Source organism: Oryza glaberrima, chromosome 3 (assembly GCF_000147395.1).
Source record: "Oryza glaberrima chromosome 3, OglaRS2, whole genome shotgun sequence".
Classification (NCBI taxonomy): Eukaryota; Viridiplantae; Streptophyta; class Magnoliopsida; order Poales; family Poaceae; genus Oryza; species Oryza glaberrima.
Window position 1 is genome coordinate 32,804,634 of NC_068328.1, and position 21,547 is coordinate 32,826,180.

At 44.6% G+C, this 21,547-nt stretch overlaps 4 protein-coding genes across 4 annotated transcripts; 2 read left to right on the forward strand and 2 right to left on the reverse strand.

Annotated features, from left to right (window-relative positions):
- Positions 1-2,189: 2,189 nt before the first annotated feature.
- Positions 2,190-8,016, reverse strand: LOC127767680 (uncharacterized). Its single transcript, XM_052293093.1, has 6 exons — positions 7,524-8,016; positions 5,999-6,069; positions 4,515-5,299; positions 4,152-4,263; positions 2,616-3,262; positions 2,190-2,532 (listed from the first exon to the last, which is right to left on the reverse strand). The coding sequence occupies exons 1-6, from the start codon at positions 8,014-8,016 to the stop codon at positions 2,415-2,417; spliced, it is 2,226 nt and encodes a 741-aa protein (XP_052149053.1). The 3' UTR covers positions 2,190-2,414.
- Positions 8,017-10,079: 2,063 nt separating this feature from the next.
- Positions 10,080-11,893, forward strand: LOC127768926 (AAA-ATPase At3g28580-like). The gene has a single exon (XM_052294594.1). The coding sequence runs from the start codon at positions 10,184-10,186 to the stop codon at positions 11,744-11,746; it is 1,563 nt and encodes a 520-aa protein (XP_052150554.1). The 5' UTR covers positions 10,080-10,183; the 3' UTR covers positions 11,747-11,893.
- Positions 11,894-15,468: 3,575 nt separating this feature from the next.
- On the forward strand, positions 15,469-17,461 carry LOC127767218 (AAA-ATPase At3g28580-like). Its single transcript, XM_052292483.1, has 2 exons — positions 15,469-16,228; positions 16,486-17,461. Exons 1-2 carry the CDS (start codon positions 15,576-15,578, stop codon positions 17,360-17,362), a joined length of 1,530 nt encoding a protein of 509 aa, XP_052148443.1. The 5' UTR covers positions 15,469-15,575; the 3' UTR covers positions 17,363-17,461.
- On the reverse strand, positions 17,431-21,344 carry LOC127767217 (DEAD-box ATP-dependent RNA helicase 27). The gene is made up of 12 exons (XM_052292482.1): positions 20,923-21,344; positions 20,478-20,663; positions 20,021-20,206; positions 19,691-19,774; positions 19,529-19,570; positions 19,351-19,440; positions 18,975-19,274; positions 18,853-18,891; positions 18,659-18,763; positions 18,512-18,580; positions 18,302-18,427; positions 17,431-17,789 (listed from the first exon to the last, which is right to left on the reverse strand). The coding sequence occupies exons 1-12, from the start codon at positions 21,301-21,303 to the stop codon at positions 17,607-17,609; spliced, it is 1,791 nt and encodes a 596-aa protein (XP_052148442.1). The 5' UTR covers positions 21,304-21,344; the 3' UTR covers positions 17,431-17,606.
- Positions 21,345-21,547: the final 203 nt, after the last annotated feature.

Consider the following 21,547-nt stretch of genomic DNA (forward strand, 5'->3'; position numbering starts at 1 on the left):
ATTGCTTACAGCTGCTGCTGCTTCCTATATATATATGTACTGTGTCCTATCAGTGTGATTAATAAACGACTGTGTCCTCCTTTAATTACTTATCCTTAGTGTATGCAGCTTGTTCGCGTTTGTTTGCCCTTGTGTTTAGCATCATGTTCATTTGGATCGATTGAAATATTAGCAACTATAAAGCATTTGTTTCTCATCTGTATTAATTAATCATATAATTGAGTGCACAAGAACAAGAAATCACTAGGCATCCGGACTAGTTTTTCTACGGCTGAGGTGAAGTGGTTAAAAGCATATGATTCGGGCAAGAAGTCTCTGATGCGTTGTGCTTTCTTACGCTTGCGTTGCGGCGGATTAAATTAACAACGAATCAGAGGCCAAAGAAAAGAGAGCCCCTACGAGCTGCATAAAACTCTTCTTCTAGAAAGGGCGACACCGACACGTGCATTCTGGAGAAAAATGGGTGGGTCGACTCGACAAGCCACGGTAACCTTCTTTCGGTGCGTCATTGTCTAGCGACAGAGGGAGATGGTCTAGAACCGGAGGAAGTCCTGCTCATTTCCAACTTCCAAGAGAAAAAAAGGGAGCCGAATCGCGTTGGCGGCGCCAGACCAGACCTGGTTGTGTACCTTGCCTTTAAATGCTGCAGAGACGGGCTGTTTGTTGATGCCTAAACTTCCACAACTAGCTTAGGCTCTGTTTTTCTTTCTGCTTAAGATTATTATAATCTAGATTATTACGTTAGATTATTATAAACTAGATTGTTATAATATGTAGTATAATAAGCGGTTAGTTGTTTCTTTCCTAGATTATTAGAGTCTAGATTATTGGATTTATAAGTCTAAAGAGGGAGTGGGGTGGCATGGTGGGTAATTTTTCATCCAATAATCTAGAAAAAGCTCACCTAAATAAGCTTATTAGATTATAATAAGCTGGGCTCCAGATTATAATAAACTACTTCAATAAGTTGTTTGTTTCTTTCAGCTTACTCCCAATAATCTGGATTATAATAATCCCAAGCTGAAAGAAACAGGTCCTTAGGCAAGTTGTGATATGAGCGAATGAGTTGAAAGCTTCCTTCAAACAAAAAAAAATTGAGTTGAAAGCTAAAACCGTGGCAAAGAAATAATTAGCCAAAACCGTGGCTAAGGGCCTGTTCACTTTGATAAAAAAAACCTTACCAAAATTTTGGTATAGTTGCCAAAATTTTGATAACTTGCCAAAATTTTGGCAGAATTTCTTATATAGTTACCAAAATTTGGCAACGAACTAAATATAGCTACTTTTTTGGCAACTTTACCAAAACTTGGTAAGGTTGAAAATAGCATTAAAGTGAACGGCCCTAAGAAATAATTAGCCACAACTGTGACATAGTTGGCTTCAGATTTAAGATTTTGATGTCGGGGTTTCAAGGCTAAAAAAGTACGAGCCATTGGTTGTTCTAATAAGTCAAAGCAAAAGTTGAAAAATTATCAAAGCAAAAGTTAAAATTAAACTTTCGAACTTGATTTTAAAGTTGATTTTAAAATATTTTCAACGTAATTTCTTTTTAGCCCTGGCTTTTAAATCGCTACGAACAAATATATAAATATATAAAGTTCTACCAATAAGCTAATTTTTATTTCGCCACTTTAACTTATTAGGAAATATGATCGATCGATGAGACTCTATGGTATAAGTTAATCACGACATCAAAGCAAACAAGTGTTTTAGAGCAAGTACAATAAGATGATATAAGCGGGCTATATAAGTTGCCACATCAGATTTGTATTTGTGTGGAGGAGAGATAAGAGAAGATAGAACAAATGCAGGCTACAAATTTATAGCCAGCTATAGCACAAGCTCCAATAAACTATGTGAGGGAGATGGGTGGATTATTCATTAATGATGCAGTTCTATAGCTATATTGTATGAGTAAGCTATTAGATCGATTATAGATGATGATTTAAATTTTGGATTTAGTAGTAAGCTATATTATTAAACTTGCTCTTATAAAACCATGGCATGATTAAAGCATGCATGGTAAAGTGGGGTGGGGTAACTAACCAAAATACCCTTCAGTCTGAGTCTTAAGCTTTGCTTATACGGTATTAGTTCGCTAATGGATTGGTAAATCAAAACCAGCTGATTTCACAGAAACAAGGAGCTCAGATTTTCTTGAAGATAATCGAACTAGCAGGACAGGCAGATGAAGGAATCTCAAGTTTCTGATAAATTACCACATCGATCTTATCACCTCAGTTAGTAACCACTTATACATCTACAATTACAATACACTGCTTGCCTTGCTGGATTTGATGAAAACTACAAAGGCTTCAGTTCTTCCGAAACAACAGTGAGAGATCACAAATGTAGTCCTTTGTACACTACAGCTAACCGCTGGCTACGCGATTTTCCCTCGGTGTAAGACTGACCTACTTGGGAGACATGAGTTTGTTTGAGTCGCTATCGGGTTTCAGAGACGAATCTCCACTCACCAGCTCGTGGAACGCTTCCACTTTCACCGGCGGCATCCTCATGCCGTACGCACTCCTGCAATCAGATCAGAGGGGTTAACAAGATGGAAGCATAGATTTTAAACAGATCAATAGAGTTGAGGAGGTACAGGTACTTACATCGATGGCATTTGTTTGTATTGCTGTGCTAATTGGGGGTTCTGGCCTCCTGACATGGCTAATTGCTGAGCTAGTTGCGCATTCTGGCCTCCTGACATGGCTAATTGCTGCGCTAGTTGTGCATTCTGGCCTCCTGACATTGCTAGCTGCTGCGCTAGCTGGGCATTCTGGCCTCCTGACATGGCCAACTGCTGCTGATGCTGCTGCTGCAATTGTTGTGGTTGTTGCTGCTGCTGATGCTGTTGTTGCAATTGCTGTGATTGTTGCTGCTGCTGATGCTGTTGTTGAAATTGCTGCTGCTGTTGTTGCTGCTGGTGTTGAAATTGTTGTTGTTGTTGTTGCTGCTGCTGTTGAACTTGCTGTTGCTGCTGAAACTGCTGCTGCTGCTGCTGTAGAAGCTGATGGTGCCTTAGCTGCTGCAATTGTTGTCTGGTAAGTGATCCGTAGGGGCTATCAATCTGTGAGTCCACCGTATTCTCAATCTTCACATTTACCATAGCCTGGTTTTTGTCCGCCATCGTAAGAGGACCACGGGGGCTGGTCAGTTGATTGCGCCTCAACCACTGTTGCTGCAGCAGTTGCTGCTGCTGCTGTGGTGTCAAATTCTGTGTATTAATTCCCATTTGGGGTGCAAATTGCCTCGAAAGCTGCCAGTGGTGCATATGTAATTATGAATCAATTCAATAATCAAATGAAGAAAAATATTTCAGCTCGACTAAGCATACATATGTAGGCAGTGGCTATATCATGCTTGACAAAAATGAAATCCAGCAACCATTTGCTTTGAACGGTCTGGCTAATAAAAAGTTGTACACATATAGGTATTCATTAATGTTCACTGCTGAAAACCAGATATTAAACGCCCTGCTTCACAAATCATTTTACTACCAACCCAATTCTCTATCTGAAGCTCAATCAGGTGGCCAATCAGTGATCTATGATGTGATTCATGAATTGTGGACACTGATTTTAGGAGTCGTTTCTATGCGATGGGCATTAGTTTGCTCCAATACTATCCAAAGTTCATATGGTTCATGGGCTAACTGTTACTGGTTAATTTCACATCAGAAGAAGTTCAAAGGAACTATCTGATACCACCGCATTCCTAGGAACTTAACAAAACCAGACAGAATATTAGCTACGCCACTGATAGATTGATTGAAGAGTTTCACTACAAGAGAAAGCAACATCAGACAGGACTTTACAGTCATCACAGACAACCGGCCAGATTCTAATATTAATCAGTGATCATCAGGCAATATTCACTCCCATAAACCAAATCAAGTGGAACACACCGAAGGCTTGTTTAATCAGTGATCTATCCTTGGATGGCTAAGTGTATAAATTATTCTGAATCAAACAGCCTTATGCCTCTTTTAGTTGGCTAAAACCACCCCTCCTTGCACAGTTGATGGGTAGAAATTCTTAAGAGTCTAACTAAACCATTTCCTCAGCAAGGAAGCATATATGCTTTAGAATATAGAAATATTAAGATATACATAATACAAGTATGGTGAGCCAGCAGCAGTTTCCTACCTGTTGTGCATGAAGAAGAGCATTTTGATTTTGCACTTGTGCATCTTGCTGCATAGGGTAGTTGGCCCCTCTATTTGTCATTTTAGTGATTTCCATCAAGGGGCCAATGTTACTAAATGTTACAGCAGAAAATCACTATCAGAACTTTGGCATGTAATTTTATAGAAAAAAAAATGCATTAAATACACATGCTCTGCCATCAACATGACTCAATTTTATTACTAGCTCCTTTAGGCAAGAACTGATGTGTTAGTATATATAGTAACACAGAAGGCATCTCCCTGCACCTAATACCAAAAAGAACACAGGGAAAACAAAAGGGAAAAAAGTAAAGAGGCGCGTATATAAAATAGGTTAAAGTACCTGTAGCCAACAGTCTGTAGGAACATCTTAAGGAGTTCAATGGATGAAAATTGCTTCCTGTAGCTGTCAGTTAGAAGCTTCAAGTTACGCCCCAGCTTAGAGATGTGCTTAATTATTATTTCTGAAAGAACATCAATAGACACTGCAGTTCCACTTTCAAATCCTGCATTTGCCAAGTAGCGAGCAACCAACTTCCTTGTCATAAGCATTGCTTGTTCTTGGCTTAGAGATTTTCCTTCTACTCTGGATCCATCTTTCCCTCGATATTTGTTCCCTTTCTTATAATACTCAGGCATCATTCCAAATCTTTCAAGCATTGCAGTGTTGCGACTAACAGGCGCTGGTAAATTATCAAGAACCCCATGAACTTCTATTTTGTAGATCCTAGACGTCTCACTTGTTCTAGGAATTGCGCTTTCCGGGACACAGTCAGCTGGAAACCTAATTTCTGGAATGAAAGTATCATCTGTTAAATTACTATAGTCCCCAGCATTCTTTGAGGAAGGGCCATTTTCCGACATTGGGACTGAGATGTTGTGACCCTGATCATCCATAAACACAGCCCTCTTCCTTTTATGCACACTGCAAACCTTCAGGTAATTGGACATTCCCTCTGATGTTCTTTTTGGTATATCTTTGTCACCTGAACGGAACTTGCCATGCCATGTCCTGAATTTTTCAGCATATTGTTTGTACCATGTGTCAGGTAACTCTTCGTATCGATTATGTCTTTGAGATAACATAGTGTTCTCCCTGCTTGGACTAAATGAGGTTCTAGATTGCATCTGCAGCAGCAAGGACAAATATAACCATCAGCATAGCATATGAATCACATCAACATTAGTTAGTATGCACCAACTGCAGCTGAATGCTATACATAATTAGTGCACATTTAATACAGTGAACTAGAAAGATTATCCAATGATGCATGGCATGGCCAGCAGTTACATAGCTTGACCTATCACCTATGTGAACGGTCCAAAGAAGTTAGATTTATTTTAGGACCAATGAGTAGCATATGCTGGTCTTTAAGCAGACTTCAGAATGACAATTAACACAAAATTGAGGTCAACAGTCAACACATCTCTTAAAAAGGGACTAATCATGTGGTTATCATTAAAAGTATACCGTAAACCCTAACAGCTGTATGTGTGAAGTTTTCAGACGGTGAACAAGTCCCCGATCTAGAAAGAGAACACTAGCAATACCTAAAAGGATGCTTCACATAACAATGATTATACAATAGTACATAATACATAAAAGACAAAACTGCGACAATGGTGCTCAACTGGAAAGAGATAGTGCGTGAAATCCAACTGTAACGTACAACTTGAATCTTACTTCATACATGGTAGCTGGCATTGTTGCATAGAATAGCATATCACTCAACAGATCAAGAAAGAGAAAGGGGTTTTCTAGAAAGAGTCACACAATGCTGATATTCCCAAAAAGTTTTTTAAAAAAAAACATTAGAGATAACATACATGGTGTTGATTGATATCTTCCTGCTCATCTTCCAATGAAAAATAAATATCATCTGCATGGAGCTGAAGATCTGAGATAAACAGATAAGAATAACACTATGAATAATGGCAAATAAAAAAATGAATTCTTATACCAAGTAATTACATTGAAGAAATAACTAGTTGAACTTGAATATTAAAAGGCTTCTTGGTTGACAACCGCAATACATTGTCGCATTTGCATGTGGTTAATTTCTTTGATATGGCTTTCACAAAGGTGCAAAAGGATATGTAATAAACCAAAATATCATCTTATTTTAATCAAAACCCCAAAATAAAGTTAGAAATATTGAAGAAGAAAAATACTTCAATCAAATTTTATTTGAATGAGATCCATAATACTAGACAAACCATTCCTTGATCTTATAGCTCAAATTTAACCAAGTAAAACATCAAGCAAAGCTCCTCCTTTGCGATGTCAGCTTACTAGTATACTAGCATATAAAGGTTGATATTTTTATCAAGTTTGACCTGATAGCCAACATTTTTATGGCGGCATTAAATTAGTTCAACATATTAGCTGATTTTACAGTAATGTAGGATTTAGGTGGCATCATTTAGCCTCCATGAAGTGAAACACAAACCAGCGCAACTAAAATTCTGGTCAGTTGCTTCAACAACTATATAACTTTACATCCACCTAAAAAGAATCAAAAGTCCCAATAAATTAAAGATATAACCCCTACAAAAAAACGAGCCATTTTTCTCTCACATATAACTCTATATTAGATTGCAACAACAGGCAGATGTGAATAAAAAAAATCCCATTCCATCATTACCAACTTTAATGGTTCCATTTCCTATTAGCTCCCATCTTAATAACCCAACTTAGTTTAGCAGGATTATTGACTTTCCTTTGCATATGGGGCAGAAATCTCAGTTGTCCTCACATATAAACCTTGATCGCACTTACTGGTGAAATTCGCAAGTAATAAATGAAAGCATGATAGACCTCACGCGATAATCTTCATTGAGGCAAATGCCCCCAACATATAAAGGCCATTGGCTGTGTACAACAAGATATGATCTATATTAGTTAAGAGCTAACTAACACTAACTACTAATTGTTAGACTAAATATCCCGTCCAGCTAGAACATTAGAAAACTACTTAAGGTCCAGCGCAATCATTACTTACCAGTTAACAATAAAACGTTCCAAATTAACATTTTTCACCTGCCATGACAACGGGGAAGTGGCGCTGCGCAATTATAACGTTTTCGCGCTAAATCACAGATCAGTTAAAAGTAGGCAGCACCAGTTATGCAGTAATGCTATTTTCTGAACACGCTCAATGCTATTTTCTGAACAATATCTCACTCCCGGAGTCACTAAACATAAACCTCATCCACAAGATGCCACGAAACCTAGAACACCATGAAGCTACTTTCTCCCGACTTGTAGCTACAGTAAAAACCCAAACCCAAGCGATTCCAGCATCAGATCCCTAGAGTCAATCAACCGATCAGCGAAGTCGAAGGGGCTCACAGTTGGCGTTGACAGAGTTGAGGCCCGCCGGGGGGGCGCCACGGGGGAGGAGCGCGGCGGAGGCCTTGTCGAAGAGGAGCGCGCGGACGCGGAGCTGGAGGAGCAGGAGCGGGCGAGGGGGTGGGGCCGCGGAGCCGCCGCCGGAGGAGGGGAAGAGGAAGGCGTCCCAGGTGGAGGGGGTCTGGAGGTGCTGCGCGAGCGCGGCATGGGCGGCGTCCCCGAGCCACGCCCGCCACGCGCCGCACGCCTCCAGCCGCCGCGCGAGGTCGTACCCCCTCCCGTCCTCGCCCAGCAGCAGCTGCGCCGCCGCCATCCGCGCGAGGGGGCGGGGGCGCACACCGGAGGCCCCGCGTGTGGTGCGGCGTGGAGCGAGCGCCGCCGCCGCTGCCGCCGGCGGGATCTCGTCGGTCTCGCCGCCGGAGTTTCTGACACCGCCTAGTCGGAACAGGGCGAAGCGGAAGCGAGAGTACGAGACAGACAGGTTGGTGGTCATAGCACACAGGTGAGACAGACGACGCGGAGGAGGAGCTCGAGCCTGGCCCAACATCACAAATGTCTCGGCCCAAGGCCCACTCATGAGTCCTGACGTGGATTTTCTTCGATGCAAGAATTTTGTGCTAGCATGAAAATTCTGCAGAGCAGCAAATAAAATTTGTGAGCTACAGTAGTATTAGTATTGATCTAGTGCAATTAAAAGAGAAAATAATAGACCAGTTATACGTTGGTTCTATGAACCTACATGCGCACTTAGCCAAAATAAATGAATAAATAAATAAGATAATGCCAAGTCCAACTTTGTGATGGATGGAGAAGTTAGTTTTAGCATTCACAAATCACAACACCATAGAACAGGGGAGTATGAGTAGCACTATCAGTCTATCACATTAGAAAAGTAATTTTGACTATATGATTGTTTTAGATTATGATTTGTTATGATATGGACCTACTACCTAGTATAAGTTTTTTTTCCCTTTTACCCCATCATAAATATTTAACATATAGAATAAGATTCGACCAAACTTTAAATAAAAATTTCAAAGATTAATAACTTCTCAAATGCTTGGTTTTAGAAAAAGAAATAGTATGCATAGATTTGTCTTAAAATGTATCACCATAATATTATAATATTGTTAAACTTTATTAAGTTACCCTAATATAAAATTATTGAACAAAGTTTAAAAAGTTTAACTTAAAGCTTGCTCCTAAGGTCAAATATTTAAGAAAAAAAAGGTACTAGTATATTGTACCACTTGCAATTTGGTATCCGTACCAGTACATATCGACTTCGTTTACCTGCATTCTATATCTCTTCGCATTCGCTCTTTCTTTTTGCATCTCTATTGTGAAATGATGTCATCTGTTGCCAACGTTGCAAATATTACGTGGATCCATCCGTCAGCGTGCGCGATCTCTATCTGAAATCGGTTTGACCTACTGTTGTAGATTTTAGTGGGAAATAGCTGGTTTGGTAGGTAGTGGGCTCCTAATTAACAAACTAATTCCCAAGCTTAAAACAGAGGATTACGCCCCTAATGGCCTAATCAACGACGCACGACGTCTCCTGTTACACACACATATATTGTCACCACACTACCACATATATCCATCCAGGACATATATAGATAAGCACAAACTTTCAATGGCAAAGTTTCAGTAATCAACTTAATTCAATAATAGTAGTTTTGAGAAAAAAAAACGTGAGCAAAGGGCTAATTACCCTTACAATTAATCAAATGCTGCCTCCATATAACAAAATCCTATATATCTATATAGGTAAACTTTCTCACCTTTTAAATGGTGTGTCTGCATTCGGCATCTAGAGTTGGGAACCTATTTCTCTCTTTTTCCGCGCTCATATTTTTTAAACCATTAAATAATATGTTTTTTGAAAAAAAAATATACAGAAGTTACTAAAATAATCATATTGATCTTTTTTTTAAAAAAAATTAGCTAACACTTAATTAATTATGTGTTAATGGACCACTCAATTTACCGATTTACCGTGCGGAAGGGATTACTGCCCATCCCTTACTGCTTTTAAAGTAGTAGTAGTAAGAGCTAGTACCAAAAGTCCAAAACACGTCTCGTTGAACGCCACCGCCCACCGCGCCATATTCCAGGTAGAAACGCCCAAAAACGTCGTCGTCGTGCAGCCTGCTCGTCAGTCTACCCTTCGCGGCCAAGAAAGAAAAACCGTATGCATTTCAAAAGCTGGAAAAAAAACAGAAAAAGAAAACCCGCCCCATACCTCGTCGTCGTCGGCATTACGACACACCCCACAACGTCACCAATTCAAGCAGAGCGCGAGATTAAGAAACGCCTAGCATTTGATCCTTCGCCCAAAAGTAAACAACAGTGGAGTACTAGTCTATCCAGTCCACTACCACCAAATCACAAGAGAACAAAAACGTTCATGTCGGCTTGAGCAGCAGCTGCACATGCGAGAGATGCGACGACAACGACGACTCGACCACCACACCACCACCATTCCTTACCCCCTTTCCAAGCACATTCCGCCCGCCGCCGCGCCCCTATAAATCCACGGCGCGCCAAGTGCCAAAGCCTCCACATCTTTCCATATCCATATCCACCCATATCACATCTCTGATCAATCCTTCTGCGTGTTCGTGAATTGGGAAATTAATTTGGTTTTGAGACAAATGGAGGCGACGTCGTCGTCGTCGTCGTTGTTGAACGGGCTGAACTCCGGCGTGGTGCTGAGCCTGATCGCGGTGCTGTGGACGGTGGTGTGGCAGAATCTGCAGCGGCTGCAGCTGCAGACGCTGGTGGGGCGGCACATGAACCGGCACGCGCGGCGGCTGGCGGCGCTCGTCGACCCGTACCTGTCGGTCACCATCCACGAGTACGAGGGCGGCAGGATGAAGCGGAGCGCGGCGTACGAGGAGGTCAAGGCCTACCTCAGCGCGTCGTCGGCGCGCGACGTGCGCCACCTCCGCGCAGAGGGCGCCAAGGACGCCGACAAGCTCGTCCTCAGCATGGTCGACGGCGAGGAGGTCTCCGACGTCGTCGCCGCCGACGACAGCACCGACGTCACCGTCTGGTGGTGCGCGTACTCCACGCCGCCGCCGCGCACCGATGGCGGCGGGTACTACGGCTGGGGCGGCGGCGGCCGCGCGCAGGAGAATCGCCGGTACTACCGCCTCTTCTTCCTCGACCGCCACCGCGAGCTCGTCATCAACACCTACCTCCCGAGCATCCGCCGCCAGGGCCGCGCCGTCATGGTGCAGAACCGGCAGCGGAAGCTCTTCACCAACATCTCCACGCACAACTGGAGCGACGTCGACGGCCTCGTCCGGTCGGCGTGGAGCCACGTCGTGTTCGAGCACCCCAAGACGTTCGACACGCTCGCCATGGACCCGGCCAAGAAGAAGGAGATCATGGACGACCTCGACATGTTCAAGAACGGCAAGGACTACTACGCCCGCGTCGGGAAGGCGTGGAAGCGCGGCTACCTCCTGCACGGCCCGCCGGGCACCGGCAAATCCGCCATGATCGCCGCCATGGCCAACTACCTCGACTACGACATCTACGACATCGAGCTCACCTCCGTCCACTCCAACACCGACCTCCGCAAGCTCTTCATCGAGACGACGAGCAAGTCCATCATCGTCATCGAGGACATCGACTGCTCGCTCGACCTCACCGGCGCGCGCAAGAAGAAGAAGGAGGCGGCCGACGACGACGACGGCGGCAGCAAGGACGGCGGCGCGCCGCCCAAGCCGGACATGAAGAAGGACGCAAGCAGCAAGGTCACCCTCTCCGGCCTCCTCAACTTCATCGACGGCCTCTGGTCGGCGTGCGGCGGCGAGCGGCTCATCGTGTTCACCACCAACCACGTCAAGAAGCTGGACCCGGCGCTGATCCGGCGAGGCCGGATGGACAAGCACATCGAGATGTCCTACTGCTGCTTCGAGGCCTTCAAGTTCTTGGCCAAGACATACCTCGACGTCGACTCCCACCGCCTGTTCGCCGCCGTCGACGAGCTCCTGTCGGAGGTGGACATGACGCCGGCGGACGTCGCCGAGAACCTGACGCCCAAGAGCTTGGACGACAATGCCGACACGTGCCTCGCAGCATTAGTGAAGGAGCTCGAGAAGGCCAAGGAGAATAAATCAAAAGGAAAAAATGCTCATGGCGAAGACAAAGACGAAGACGAAGACGAAGAAGATGACGATGTAGAAGTGGTCGAGAAGGATAAGTAGCTAGCCGCCATTGGCGCCTTGCTGGAGTGGTTGCTAGCTTCTCGTTTTTTCTAGTCCACATAGCTTATGATCACAGTAATTGACTAAGTTTTTTTAAGAAAATTATTTTCATTGTGGAATAATTTGACCACATGTTGTGCTAAATAATTTGACTCGATTTTCTTAGTGAACTGACAATCTGCTTAATTTGAATGTTAAATTCTCTCAAGTGAAGAACGCCGACAACAATTTAGAGCGTGTACATCTCTGTTGCAGACGCCCTCGCTGCTCCTGATTTGCTCCTCCACCTCCGGCCCAGGCTGTCGGCGGCGGCCACGCTCGAGCTAGCCACCGTCCAACCCGTGGTTTGCCACCATGTGCTAGACTCTGCGACGAACGACCGGCGCATCTCGTCCTCGGACCGCCCCCTCACAACAAGAACAACTTACGACTTAAGCTACTCGGAGCTCACAAATGATCATTTTGCCGGGCCAATCTGGGACAACCACGCTTAAGTCAAATGCAAAATTTCCTTTGAACTGCACATAAGGGGCGCATCTTCACCAATGAAAGGCGAGCTCGACGCGGATTAGCAACATCCGCATGCTGCCCTTTCTGCCCCCCTCGATGAAGATGTGGAGCATCTCTTCCTACGCTGCTCCGGTGTAGCAGCTGTCTGGCACGCCTTTGGCCTTGACGGACAACAGATCGCCTCCCTACCACGTCTGGAAGATGTCTGGGACATCCCCCCACCCAAGCACGCCGTCCCTCCATGAATCTGGCGCATGTACCATCCTACTAGCTGCAATATGGAATATTTGAAAACGGCGCAACAACAAGGTCTTCAATTCCTTAGACGACTCCACTCCGTCAGTTCTCCGGCGCTGTGCTAGCGACATTGACTTATGGTCCCACCGCTGCAACAATATCATGGGCAAACAGCAGCTTCGTAATTGGGTCTCAAACCTGTAATTAGTTCTTAATTTAGTGCTCTCTTATCCCTCATTGTAACTCTTCCCCCTATATGTTTCTTTAATTCAATAAAAGTTCAGGCTGGTGTCGACGAGTCCCGCCTTAGTTTCCCTCCAAAAAAAAATAATTTAGAGCAATACTGCGCGACATGATTCGATTAATTAGCTTACATTGTATTTCGGAATTTGGAGAATTCAGGTCAACGTCCAAAACATCACCTGTTCATGATCTACCAGTATGAAGCTCTATATTGAAAATGGCTATAAATTAATGCTTCAATCAGATCATATCATGTGCGTGTATATTAAGTTATTAACCAACACAGTGGTGACACTAAAAGGGCGATGACAAAACAAAAGGAACATTGGTGCATGACACAACCACATGGTATAATTAAGCTAATCAAGTTCGTAGGTATGTCTGGTAAGTGTCTTGTTAATGCGCATACCTACGTAGCATTTCCGGTCAAAGACTTCGACGATTGATCTTAGCCAGATGACGACGATAGGTGGTGCCTTTGCACACCCCAATGCCCAAAGACACCTAAAAAACTTTCACAAATATCTCCAGAAGTATATAAAGTAGGAGTAGTCGGCAATAGAGAGTAAAATACGCCATCGGTCCTTAAACTTGTCTTGAGATTTTACTTAGGTACACGAATTTGTAAAACGCACGTCGAGATCCCTAAACTTGTTTATTGTATCATCCCGGTCCAAAGTCTCGTTTGATCATGGTCTTGTCTACGTGGCACGCCACGTGGACGATGACATGGAATTTTTTATTTTTTTTTCTCCCTTCTCCTTTTTTTTCCTCCCTTCTTCCTTTTTTTCCTCTCTGGCGGCCGCTGCACCGCGAGCTCCACAGCCACGCCTTCATCTCCTTCTCCATCAGCCTCCGCTCCACTCGCCGAGCCGTCGTGCTGGAGGCGGGCACGCGACGGGAGGGAGGACAGTGGTGCTGACGGGAGGGAGGGGGACGGCGGCACATATATGTCCTACTCGATCTCCTCCGGGGTGAGCTCCACCAAGAATGGCGCGCGCTTCCGACGTCGGGACAAGGACGGCATGGGCACCATTGCCACCCACGACATGGAGGCGGCTGGGCGCCGTCGCGTCCGCTGTCGCAGGTTCCACGGCCTCACTGCACCGTCCACTTGCGGCTGTGGTAGGGCGAGAAGTGGAGGCGGAGGCGGCGTCTTGAGATCAAGCTCAGAGTCCATCTCCACAGGTAGGCTCTCGGGCTTCGTCGTCGTCGTTGGCGGTGGCGGCGGTGGAGGTGGCGGGGGTGGGGGGCTAGGCTGGGGCACGTGGAGACGGTCGACGGGTCCAAAAAACAAGGGAGAAAAAATTCCATGTCATCGTCCACGTGGCGTGCCACGTAGGCAAGATCACGGTCAAACGCGGTTTTGGACTGGGATGATACAATAAACCAAGTTTAGGAACCTCGAAGTGTACTTTGCAAGTTCGTGGACCTAAGTGAAACCTCCTGACAAGTTTAAGGACCGATGGTGCATTTTACTTTATTAAAAAAAAATACAATCTATGCTACAAGGAAAGACAAAACAAAGCAACAAAGTTTTTTTTTCACAAACATGCAAAGCATGTCGATATCAAATACTCCTCTAAGAGTGATGTACCAATTTTGGTCTCGAGGACTATAAAATTTCTCAATATTTAAAGGTACTTATGGTGTAACTTTTTTGCAAATGTGCAAAAGCTTTTAACGTCGATATCAAATATATAAGTGTCCTTATGGTGTGTTCTTTAGTACTCCCTCCGTACTCGTAAATAAAGTCGTTTAGGACAATGTTTAAGTCAAACCTTGGGAATATAAATCATGAATAACTCTCGAGTTGTTGAGTTTAAAAATGTAAAAATTATATGAATAGATTTGTCTTGAAAAATACTTTCATAAAAATATACATATATCACATTTCAATAAATATTTTTATAGAAATAAGAAGTTAAAGTTGTGTTTTGGAGACCGTGTCGCTGTCCTAAATGACTTCCTTTATGAGTACGGAGGGAGTACTAAATATCTAAGGATACTTTTGGTGTGTCAAAAAAAATAAACAAAAAGAAATTAACTAGTTATATCAATTAGTGCAATGCTATATATCTAGCTATGGCCCATGGATGACTGGATCTCCCGGCCTTTTCTTCTTTCCACCATCAATTGGTCGCTGTCAGCAAAGTGTCCCTTTCTCCTTCAGAAAGCGATCCACTCCTCTTCAGTTCAGGAGCTTGGCCGCCATGGCGCCACCACTCGATTAAATACACTCGAGCCGTCGAGAATTGCTTTAAGTTTTCTACGAAAGATGATGGCCTTACAGCTCAGATATAAAAACGACAACGGACAGCTAATCAGATGATGTTTCAGTCTCCAATTTCGTCAGTGATGACAAGAACGCTTTTGTGCGCACAAATCATTTTCCTACGAACACGACATGATCCGATCGCATCAGTGCGATCAACGGTTACGATTTTCCCTGTCTCTTACCTCTGGAAAGGTAAGATCGATGGTGCACTGCCAAAAAGCTTGACGAACATAAATGCGAAAGTTTGGCACTAACAAAAACGATGCTTTTATGAGTTTTTGGTAGAGTTTTTGCCCTCTGAAAGTCTGAAAATCTGAAATGCACGTGAACCCATTATGCACCAAAGTGCTCACAATTTGGTCTCCAATTCAGCAACTTTACGCGTGTACCTCACTACTTTGTGAGTGATCGATATCACTGATATTTTTGCACTCTATAAATATTGCTCTGTTGCTACGATGCTAGCAATGCAAGAACATAAAATTCGGTTCATCAAATCAGAAGGAATTTGTTTGTTGAAGCTGTAGAATTGTAGTGAAGAGATCGATAGATCGATCGGCGATGGATTTGGCAGCGTGGTTTGGGCCGGTGAATTCGGGGCTGGTGCTGCTGATACTGACAATGCTGCTGCGAAACCTGCAGAATTTCCAGCTGATGCAGACGTTCGTGGCGCGGCAGCTGAACCGGCGGGCGCGGCGGCTGGCGGCGCTCATCGACCCCTACCTGTCGATCACCATCCACGAGTACGACGCCGGCCGGATGACGCGCAGCGACGTGTTCGCCGAGACCAAGGCGTACCTCGACGGCGCCGTCGGCACGCGCGACGACGTGCGCCACCTCAACGCCGAGGACGCGCGCGGCGGCGGCGGCGGCGGCGGCGCAGGCGAAGGGGGTGGTGGTGGCGCTGGCAGCAGTAGCAGCAAGGGGCTGGTGCTCAGCATGGCGGACGGCGAGGAGGTGGAGGACCACTTCCGCGGCGCGACGCTGTGGTGGTCGGCGCACTGCGAGCAGGACGACGACAAGGGGCGGCGCGGCGGCGGCGGGCGCGCGTCGCAGCGCCGCTCCTACAGCCTCGTCTTCCACGAGTGCCACCGCGACCTCGTCCGCTCCGCCTACCTCCCCCATGTCCGCGACCAGGGCCGCGCCTTCATGGCCATGAGCCGCCAGCGCAAGCTCTACACCAACATCCCCAGCTCTCGTTGGGGCGACGACGGGTAAACCAATTAGCTTAATCGCTCACACTAATTAACACACGCACCAACTAAGATATTTCTAACTCTACAAATCCATAAAACGTTGATAACATTCGATTGAATCATTATTTATTTATTTTGGATGAAATATAAAACTTTTGTACCATCATAATTTAGCATACAAACTTCAAATTCAGTGAATGAAGACCTAATTCTTGATTAATTACCGCACTTAGTCACGCCAAGACGGAGGTGACATGTGTTCGTTCTCATTTTAGGAGTTACATGTGTTCGTTGTGGACGGAGGTGGTGTTCAAGCACCCCAAGACGTTCGAGACGCTGGCGATGGATCCGGAGAAGAAGAGGGAGATAATCGACGACCTCGACATGTTCAAGAACGGCAAGGAGCAGCACCGGCGAGTCGGGAAGGCGTGGAAGCGGGGTTACCTGCTGCACGGGCCGCCGGGGACGGGGAAGTCGACGATGGTGGCCGCCATGGCCAACTACCTCGGCTACGACGTCTACGACATGGAGCTCACGTCGGTGCACACCAACACCGACCTCCGCAAGCTGCTCATCCAGACCACCAGCAAGTCCATCATCGTCATCGAGGACGTCGACTGCTCCAGCAACCTCACCGGCCGGCGCAAGGCCACCGGCGACGGGGAAGACGACGACGACGACGCCAAGACGACCACCAAGAAAGTGATCGATCGCGGCGGCGGCGGCGTCGGCGGCGACAGCAAGGTGACGCTGTCCGGGCTGCTAAACTTCATCGACGGGCTGTGGTCGGCGTTCGGGGAGGAGCGGCTGATCGTGCTGACGACGAACCACGTCGAGGACCTGGACCCGGCGCTGATCAGGACGGGGAGGATGGACAAGAAGATCGAGATGTCCTACTGCGACTTCGAGACGTTCAAGTCCATGGCCAAGATCCACCTCGACGTCGACGACCACGAGATGTTCGCCGCCGTCGAGAGGCTGCTGCCGGAGGTGGACCTGGTGCCGGCCGACGTCGGCGAGCACCTCACGGCCAAGAACCCCCGGGACGACGCCGGCGCCTGCCTCGCGAGGCTGGTGAACGCGTTGCAGGAGGCCAAGGCCAAGAAGGATGCAGCTGAACGACAAGATGAAGACAATGGAGTGGTAGTCTGACATAAATAGCCCACCCGTCTTTATACATTTTGTAGAACGCTGTCAATTGCAAACATCAGGATTCAGGATACCAGCAATGAATTTGGCACACGATTTCATTCTCATTTCTCAACAATCTCGAGTGCTAGACTAAGTGGATACATTGGACAGAATAATTGTGTTATAGCATGATGCGATAATATAAGTTATCTATCAAAATTTCATAGGGCCAAGGGTCTTTTGAGACTCCATGTATTGAACATCTCTAGAATCTTGCAAACTGCCTTTTGTCATCACCGCCTTTTCTTCCGTAGGGATTTGCAGCGCTGATGCCATGCCTCCTTCCACCGTCCACTTTCCTCATCTTCCTCCGATGTTTGGATGCAGAGCTCTCCAAATCGATGTTTACCTTTGGTGGGTTCTTAAAACAGAAAGACGCTGCCACATCCTGCCAGATAGAAAGGATTTAGACCCATCTGTCTGAATCAAGATTTATTAATGGTGGGTTTGTAAAACAGAGAGATAAAAATACAACAAAGATTCACTACCATAAGCACATAAAACAAATTATATACTAGAAAAATAAACTTTAATCTAGCTCAGTAAAAAAGTGCAGAAGAAATTCAGTTAGTTTATATAAAAGTTAAAGATGATAAATTATCATCACTTACCTAGCACATACTTTATATAAAAGTTAAAGATGATAAATTATCATCACTTACCTAGCACATACCATTTTCTCTCAAGAGAGCTAAATACTATAATAAGCTAAATACTACTAAAATTGAAGAAAAAACAACAGACACTCCACTTGACACTTAAAAGATTTGGAACATGCCAAAATGAAGAGCATTTGTTGTGAATTGAATGTCCAATACAACAAAGCATATAATGGGTAACAATTGGTCATGCACAGGGGAACCAAAAATCCTTCAGAAAGAAATTCAATAAGCAGTGTACCTTCAGATTGAGATTATGAACATCAAAAATGTCTTTCATGGAGTGTGAGTCGTATGCCAAGATGTAGGATCTGTATGCCTCTTTAGCTGACTGATTCAGGAAATAATTCTCGCCAACGATATTCTCCTGTCCAACAACTTGAGTTATTACTACTAGACACATTTGACAAACAGTGTTAAAACAACTCACTAACTGTGAAAAAACACTTACAAGGTGCGATTGCAAATTTGGCACTTTGTTTTCATTGAACACTAATTCTGTCAGCGAAATCTTAGCAGCCTGCAGGCACCAATATAATATGTTATAATTTCTCTTAACTTCAGAAAATAGAAAACATATTACTTTGTAAAGTACTACCTTCAGGTAGATAAGAAACTTCAGTTCTTGTGGCAGTAAAAACAACAGTGCTTCTCCTTTGCCTTTTTCACCACGTGCAGTACGTCCAACTCTGTGAATATAATCCTGAAAGTAAACAGATTACTCAGTACATTGAAATGAGCAAATAAGTGAAAATAACAGAAAACTAACTTGGCACATTCAGAATAACCCACCTTTGGTTCATCTGGAGGATCATATTGCACAATGAAATCCTAAAACATTGCCAAACATCCTTATATCAGAAAAGGGGGACTCCATATAAGAGATTTTAAAAAAATCACCATTAAAAACTCACCACATCAGGAATATCAAGTCCACGTGCTGCCACATTAGTGCATAGTAAGATACCCTTTTCTGCTTTGCAGAAGTTAAAGAATGTTGTGGTACGCTTCTGCTGCTTTTGTTTTCCATGGATATCAGAACATTCTATCTGGAGAAAATTCAGAAGTTCTGCATGGAACTTGACTGAATTACATGATGAGAAGAACACCATGACCTTTTTATTCTGTTTCTTTTTTAGGAAAGCATAAAGAACCAAAAACCTTCTTGCGCTATCAATGACACAATATCCCTGCTGTAAGCCCTCAACAGTAGCCTGTAGGAGCATTATGGTTATTATCCTACAAACATTATGAAAAGAGAAAAAACAACTTGGCTGACAATTTCCTTACATTAGTTTCAGCATCATCAACACCAACATAAACAGGTTTTGAGGTACTTTCTTCGTTTTTCTCAAATGACAACTTGGCAAATTCTTTAACCTGTGTGGAATTCATCAATGAATCAGTACATCACCCAGAGAAAAAATGAATGAAAAGTTTCAACAAACTGAATAATAAATTCACTAACCTGCTCTGTCTGTGTAGCAGAAAAAAGAACTGTCTGTCTATTCTGCATAGCATAAGTAGCGATTTACCAAAAAAAGAAATGAGACATTATGTAAGCAAAGAGTTACAAGTTATGGTCTGCATATGTAAAATGATAAATGTCAGACGGCCAGATGAAATATACCAGAGGAAGGCGTTTAAATATCTGTTTCATATCTTCTTCAAAGTTCTGCTCTAATAGACGATCAGCTTCATCGATTATAAGGCACTACAAAAAAAAAAGTGATTCTTTTAGTCCTGAAAGAAAAAGGTTGACCCAAAAGCACAGAATGAGCAGTATAGTGTAGACATGAGAACAAAGACTGGTTATGTGATCAGGTTTATAGTGCAGTAGAACTATGAATTTTGTGCTTTCTCTTCAGTTAGTTCATGGATGGTCTAAATACCTACACTGTTTCCAGAGAAATCATATGCACCCTTTCAACTGATAGAATTAAATATGGGTTTCTTTTACCTTTAGCCGTCTATATATGAATCCCTTGGTATTCTGCAGATGGTCCAAAAGCCTGCCTGGTGTAGCAACTAATAAATTGACTCCCTTTGCAAGCTGATCTGCTTCACCTCTCCGGCCATTACCGCCAATAATATATCCAAGAGTTTGTGAGTGATACTTCATCAATTCCTTGGCAACATTGTGTGTCTGAAAAAAATATATCAATGGCAATACATGAATAAGAACCTCAAAAAAAAAATCCATAAATGCAATAAGCAAGGCATATATTTTGCTCACAAGCCTAGAACGGACTACAGAAACTATATTTCCCATGTTTAACAAATTCAAGTACTTAGTATTGCAAAAATCAACTTCCAGCATGACTGATTACATAGTTTCCTCAAACAGGCTGTAGCATGATTGATTCTATTAGTTGTACCATAATTTCGTTTGGTAAACCAAAAATGCAAAACCATACCTGGATGGCAAGCTCTCTTGTTGGGCAAACCACAACAACTCCAGTCCCATTCCTCGGCATGAAATGTGCGTGGTGGAGCATCTCGATTGCTGGTATGAGGAAGGCAAGAGTCTTCCCTGAACCAGTCTTGGCCGCGCCCATCACATCCTTTCCATTCAACAGGTGTGGTATGGACCTAGCTTGAATCTGCAAGCACAAGAAACAAGAACAATTTCATGTGGGCACATCTCTACCAAACCCAACTCACTATAGGCATCCAATTAAGCACGCGCTTCAAACTACATTATAGATTTCCAATTGAGCACCGCATCAAACTACATTATATCTATCCAATTGAGAACACTAGGCATAGTATAAACAGCTATCAATTTTCAACGCAACTAAGGAATCGTGCAGCGAATGAGGTAGTTAGCAATTTATAGGTTCAAACGGAGGCAAGGCGAACCTGGGTGAGGTAGGTGTAGTTCATCTCCCTGATGGCTCTAGCAGTAGGCTCGGAGACGCCGAGCTCGGAGAAGAGCATGTTGGTCAGAATCCCCGATCCCCCCTCATTCCCCTTCTCCTTCTTCCTCTTCTTCTCCTTGCTCATCTCCTTCTTCTGCTTCTTCTCCTTTTTCTCTTCCTCCTGCTCCTCCTCTTCCTCCTCCTCCTCTTCCAGCTCCTCCATCTGGTTCGGCGCCTCCTCTTCCCCCTCCTCCTCGTCAGCCGCGGCGGTGTCGTAGGACAACTCCTCCGACTCGGAATCCGACTCCGGCGGGGGAGCGACGGGCTGCTTCCGCTTCTTCGAGCGCTTGCTGGAGCTCGTGGTTGCTGGTGCTGGAGCCATGGCTGCGGCGGCGGCGGCGGCGGCGGCGGGAAGAAGTGAGGGGGGGGGGGGGGGGGGGGGTTAGGGTTTAGGATCCCTCCGCGTCGCCGGTGGAGACGGACGTGGTCCTGTTACTCTTGTAGCCGCGCGACACGGACCCACCCCCACATTATCGTGCTTGTCAATCTGGGCCAGTTGGCCCAGCCCAACTGCTCTTGTTGCCATTTGCTTTTGAAATTTTCCTTTTTGATTCACGGTGTTTCTT